Source organism: Platalea leucorodia (assembly GCF_965183815.1).
Source record: "Platalea leucorodia genome assembly, chromosome: W".
Lineage (NCBI taxonomy): Eukaryota > Metazoa > Chordata > Aves > Pelecaniformes > Threskiornithidae > Platalea > Platalea leucorodia.
The window spans coordinates 4,968,008-4,974,151 of record NC_138859.1 but is presented as its reverse complement, the minus strand read 5'-3'; the positions used below and the strand labels follow the sequence as shown (position 1 = coordinate 4,974,151).

The following is a 6,144-nucleotide window of genomic DNA, read 5'->3' as shown; positions in this document are numbered from 1 at the left end:
CGGGGGCAGACCCTGCTCTGTCTGGGTGGTCCCTGGGGACAGGTCCCCAGTGGCTTCGGGTGCTGGTGGGTGAAGGGGTGCTGTGGGGCTGGAGATCGTGGGGGCAGCGAGTTCCCTGCCCCTCGTGCCCCACGGCATCCGTGGCCACCGGAGCCCTCCCCACAGCAGAGCCTGTGGGGTGCGAGGGCAGTGGAGCCACTCCTTGCCCCTCCGCACTTCCCCCCACCAATCAGAGACCCCGGGGCCACACCTACTCCCTCAGCCAATCAGAGCCTGGCATCCATCCTCTTCACGGCCAATCCGAAGTGGAAGCAGGAGGAGAGGGCAGCGCGGTCGCTTCCCCGCCAGCCAATCGGCAGCCGGCTCTGCCCATGGAGGGGCAGGGCAGGTCGCTGTGGCAGCACGACTGCGGCGGGAGAGATCTCGCCGCCCAAGATGGCGCTGCGGGGCGGGTGGGGGCTAGGCCGGGGGCTGCAGGTGGGCTGTTGGGGCGGGCAGCCAGGATGTAGGCGACGTTCTCCCACAGGAAGCTGGGCCAGTTGATGGGCCTGCGGGGCAGACACAGGCTCACCAGCTGGCTGCCCCCTGACACCACTGCTCCCTTGGTGTGTCCTCCGAAATGGGGGGGTGACCCCGCCCCCCCCAAACCACCCCCGGCTTCACCTGGCCTCCTCCTGCTCCATGGCTGGTGGGGTCTTCTCCTGGCTCTTGCTGCTGCCACTGCTAGCAGGGCCCTACATGGCTGATGCTGCAGGGGGGAGGAAGGCACCCATCATCCCCCCTCCTTGCACCTCAAATAGCAGCAGCTGGGGAAAGAGGGCATGCCGGGCCAGGGCAGGGCTGTGGGGCTGTAGAGGGGGAGGTGGCAGAAAAGGAGGGACACCCATTTGCATGCTGAGCCCCTTCGGTGGGTGCTGGGGCTGTGGCGGGAGCCCTGGCAGGGATGTCACGCCCCAGACCCCCCCCCATGGGGTGGGCATCCCCATACCTGACGTTGCAGGACAGTGTCTCCTTTTGGTGCTTGCAGAACCAGGCGTGCCAGGCCCAGCAGCACTCACCCTCCCTGATGAAGCCGTTGCTGTCCTGGTCGAGAGCTAGGAAGGCTGTCTGTGCCCGCTCCCGCTCCTTGGCTGTCAGCAGCTGTAGCAGGGCGTTCTGGGGAGGCAGAGAGGGGAAGAGTCTCACCCTACAGTGGGGGGGCTGGGACGTGGGGAACCCCCCGCTCCCATGCCCAATGTCGTGGGGGTCTGCCACTCCGGGTGCCATGGCCATGGGTGCCAGTTGTGGTAGCCAGCCCCTGGTGCTGCAGCCATGGGTGCTGGCCACGGGAGCTGGCCCTGGGTGCCATGGCCATGATTGCCAGCTGTGGGAGCTGGCTCTGGGTGCCATGGCCATGGTTGCCACAGCTGTGGGTGCTGGCCTTGGTTGCCACGGCTGTACCTGTGGCCGTAGTTTCTGTAGCAGCTGGATGGACTCGTGGGAGAGGAAGTCATGCCACTTGATGTGCCCCTTCTTGTTGGGGTCCAGGGCGGAGAACTGCAGGGCTGCCTGCTCCTCCTGGGCCTCTGCCATGGGCTGCTCAAACTGCTGCTTGTGCACCAAGTGCTTGTAGTGCAGGAAGTTGTCCAGGGTCAGGCCGGTCTCTGTGGGGGACAGATTTGCTGCGTGGTGCCCAGGGAGGGGGGACCCGCCTCCCCCAACCACCCTTGTCCCTCCCCAGGAGCATCCTGCTGGCACCTGCTAGAGAGCCCAGCGAGGGGGGTCCGCAGGGAGAGGGCAGGGGGCAACTCTCAGGGGGGGCCGGGGAGGTTGAAGGTGCCTCGTGCATCACCTGGGGCTGGTGACGTGAAGCAGGGTGGCTCAGAGGCACGGCAATTTGGGGCGCTCAGCCTTTCTCCAGGTCCCCGGGAGCACCGTGCACTCTCCCCCCCATCCCTCCCCTTCCCTGCTTCTGCTTGCACTAATGGGGGCCCCACCAGCTGCCAGCCTTAGTGGAGCTTTTACCTCCCGCCAGGCAGGGAAGAGGCAACATCCCCACCCTGGAGCAGCAGCACCCGGCCTGGGGGCCGGGACCGTGTCTGGGGCCCGCCATGGGAAGGGTCCACACCTGGAAAGATCTTGCACTGCTTCAGGATCTCCATCAGGCTGTACATTTCTTCATCCGTCAGCAGGAGATTGAGGTTGTCCTGGGGTGGGAGGCAGAGAGGAGCCATGGGGCAAAGGCATGGGGTGGGGGTGGCGTGAGCACCTGGTCATCCTGCGGCACTGGGATCCCTTGAAGATGTGCGGGTGTGGGCACACAGAGAGGGGCAGTGTGCTGTGTCACCCAGGGGTGCTGCAGTAGGGTGGCTTCACTCCCCTGGGCTTTGGGCACCATTCCAGCTCTGCCACAGCTCCTCACATGCCCAGTGGTGGGTCCCCTGGTGTCATGTCCCCCACCAAGGTGCTGGGGGGCTGGCTGCCAGGGTGAGGAGGTGGTGAAGGGCCACTGTCCCCTGTCTTCTGGTGACTCCCCATCAGGTGGGTGGCAGGAGCGGGGGAGCAGCAGGTCCGCCATTGCCCCCAGACCAGTCTGCAATGTGGGACTCTGCTCATGTCTGCAAGGGGCACAGCTCCCTGAGGAGCACCCATCACCCAGCAGAAGCCTGGCATCCCCCACCCCAGGCACTCACGCAGTAGTAGCAGCTCCAGCCCGTCTCGGTGTGTGCCGTCTCCATCACCTCCATGGCACTGTTGTTCTGCAGGTAGCCCATGCGGCGCAGGCAGCCATTGTGGTACACCCGGCTGCAGATGCGGCAGGGGAAGAGGCTCTCAGCCGTCCACACCTCACAGATCTCGCACATTTCATTGTTGAGGACCTGGTGAGCGATGGGCAGCTGCTCAGAGAGGCAATGTGGGCAGGGGGCTGGCTTCTCAAGGTGGGGTTCAGGGCAGTGCTTTGCAGGTGGGGATGGGTGTTGGGGGTCAGAGGGGATGGAAGGGTGGGTTTGTTGTGGGGCTGGTGTAGGGAATACATGGGTGGTGGGGTTGTACAGGGCATGGCCAGCATACAGCTGGATAAACACATAATGCAATGGGTGTGCAATTGGCTGACGGGTTGGGCTCAAAGGGATATAGTAAATGAGGTTACATCAGGCTGGCAACCAGTCACTAGCGGAGTTCCGCAGGGATCCATCTTGGGGCCAGTGCTCTTCAATATCTTCATAAACGACTTGGATGCAGGACTTGAAGGTTTGTTATCAAAGTTTGCTGATGACACAAAATTGGGAGGAGCCGTTGACACTCTTGAGGGCAGAGAGGCCCTGCAGAGAGATCTGGACAAATCAGAGAGCTGGGCAATCACCAACCGTATGAAGTTTAACAAGGGCAAGTGCCGGATTTTGCACCTGGGACAGGGCAACCCTGGATGTACATACAGACTGGGGAACGAGAGGCTGGAGAGCAGCCCCGCGGAGAGGGATCTGGGGGTTCTGGTCGACGGCAAGTTGAACATGAGCCAACAGTGTGCCCTGGCAGCCAGGAGGGCCAACCGTGTCCTGGGGTGCATCAAGCACTGTATGGCCAGCCGGTCGAGGGAGGGGATTGTCCCGCTCTACTCTGCACTGGTGCGGCCTCACCTTGAGCTCTGTGTGCAGTTTTGGGCCCCACAGTACAAAAAGGGTACAAAGCTACTAGAGAGTGTCCAGAGGAGAGCCACGAAGATGGTGAAGGGTTTAGAGGGGAAGCCGGACGAGGAGCAGCTGAAGTCACTTGGTCTGTTCAGCCTGGAGAAGAGGGGACTGAGGGGAGACCTCGTTGCGGTCTACAGCTTCCTCACAAGGGAAGGAGGAGGGGCAGGCGCTGATCTCTTCTCCCTGACGACCAATGATAGGACCCGAGGGAACGGCAGGAAGATCTGCTGGGGGAGGTTTAGGCTGGACATTAGGAAAAGGTTCTTCACCCAGAGGGTGGTGGAGCACTGGAACAGGCTCCCCCAGGAGGCAGTCACGGTGCCAAGCCTGACAACATTCAAGAAGCATTTGGACAATGCCCTCAGACATATGGTGTGAATTTTGGGGTTGTCCTATGCAGGGACAGGAGTTGGACTCGATGATCCTTGTGGGTCCCTTCCAACTCAGGACATTCTATGATTCTGTGATTCTATGGCTGCCTTGCTGTCCAGTTAGGGTTAGAGGAGGATGGATGGGTCCGGCTGTAGGGTTGGTGGGGCTGTGGGGTTGTAGGTTCTCTGAGGTGCAGCGTGGTAGGTGTGGATGGCCAGGCTGTGGGATTGTAGGTTGGCTGGTCTTTAGGGTTGTAGTGTGGGTGGGTGGAAGTGTTGATCTGTGGGTTGGCTGGTTGTAGGTGTGGATGGATAAACTGTAAGGTGAGCTGGGGTGTAGTCTTGTAGGGGATGGGTGGATGGATGGATAGGGTCGTGGGTGTGGATGGGTGGGCTGTAGGATTGTGGGCATGAGTGGATAAGCTGTTGGGTTGTAGATGGGCTGGGCTGTAAGGGTTGCAGGTGTGGATGGATGGGTTGAGTCGTAGGCTGGCTGGCTGTAGGCTGACAAACACGTAGATCAGATGGTCCTCTCTCCCTCAAAGCTGGAGCTGTCTGTGCCCAGCAGCGACCACTCCTCTCCAAGACACCCCGGCTTCCCTCCAGGGCACATCTGACCAGTCGCACCCTCCTCCCTGCGTGGCATCTCCAGCTGCCCAGACTGGCCCCTGGCCCCCTGCCCCACTGAGCCGCCTCTGTGGAGCTTTGCTGTGCCCAGGGAGGCTGTCTGCCTGGTAAGCACCGGGGACGCTTGCACATCCCCTGGGATCTCCCCTGTGCATCTCCAGCCCCATCCCTGTCCCTCCCGCCCCATCCCTGTGCTCTGGCCACTCGCCTGCTCCCGCTGCTCCAGGCTGATGTCCAGGGGCTCGTCATCGTGCAGTTCCTGCTTGGGCCAGATGAAGGTGGGCGGCGTGAACCTGTTGGCTCGGTCAAACTCCTCCGGCTTCAAGCCCTGGCCGTCCCGCAGCCGTTCCCAGGCTGCCTTGCTGGTGCTGCTCTCCTCCAGCTGGGAGGGCCCCACCGACACTTCCTCCTCTCCCTCCTGCACTGCCTGCTCCAACGTCCCCCGGCACATGCCCCCCACCTCTGCCTGCTGCCATGTTGGTGGCTGTTCCTGCAGCCTGTCCTTAAAGGCCGACACAGCCAAGCTGTCCTTCTGCACCTTCTCCACTGTCTGCCGCCTGGACATCAGCACCCCCATGGCTCTGTGGGGAGGAGGAAGGTGCTCAGTGCTAAGACCTTGGGGTGCAATGCTGCTTTCCACCCCGCACCACCAAGCTATGTCCCTGGCCCCAAAAAGGTGTCCTAGTGGCTGTCTCCCAGCTGCATGGGGAGCAGCTCAGGGCAGGGAGAAATGGAGACTCCTTGGCAAGCTGGCGCTGGGGTCATCCATGATGGCCATGGGGGGTCTCACTGTTGGTGGAGGAGCAGACAGCAAGCAGGGAACTGGTTTGGGGGCACCCTGCCTCACCCATCCTTGCTCTGTAGACTTCAGCTTAACAAGAAATGCTTCCAGGCCCTTCCCACACCAGACCAGTAAATCCCAGAGGGCTGGGACCAGCTGTAACTCTGCCTCTTGTGTGCATCTCCTTTCTGCCTTGGAGAAAGCCTCTTTGGCCAGCCAAGGGTGAGAGGTGTCCTCCCTGCAGCTCTGCCCAGGACTGGGGCAAAGCAGAGCTGGTGCTGGGTCTCTTACCTTCCCTAAATTTCAATCCAACCCCCATTCTCGCTCAGGCTCACGCACTCATGTGTGCTGCTGCCCTGATCGCTGGGCATCCTGCATCCCACCCCGAAACGTGAGTCGGGGCTGGCTCGCAGCAAGGAGCCAGGCAGAGAGGCTGGGCCAGCTGTGGGAGAGCTGCGAGGCTGCAGGAGGGAAGGGGAGCAGTGCATGGGTTTGGGGCGCATGGATCCTGAGAAGGAGGTTTAGCTGCAGGGCCAAGGGAAGATCATCTTGGGGTAAAATGGGGAGGACAACAGCAGCAGTAATAGCAGGTCAGGCTCCATCTCAATGGGGGTGGACATGATGCCGGGCTGGAAAAAGTTGAGGATGGGGTGGGCTGAAGCCAGGGAGATGCAGGATTTAGCCTCCAGTGGTG

The 6,144-nt window shown here is 61.8% G+C and overlaps 1 protein-coding gene across 1 annotated transcript; it reads right to left on the bottom strand.

Moving 5' to 3' along the window:
* Positions 1-289: 289 nt before the first annotated feature.
* Positions 290-5,246, bottom strand: LOC309601709 (PHD finger protein 24-like; the record flags this gene model as incomplete). The annotated part of the gene is given in 8 exon segments (XM_082334874.1): positions 290-548; positions 664-732; positions 734-748; positions 989-1,155; positions 1,441-1,643; positions 2,108-2,186; positions 2,673-2,858; positions 4,878-5,246. Coding segments are annotated over 8 exon segments (1,347 nt in total).
* Positions 5,247-6,144: the final 898 nt, after the last annotated feature.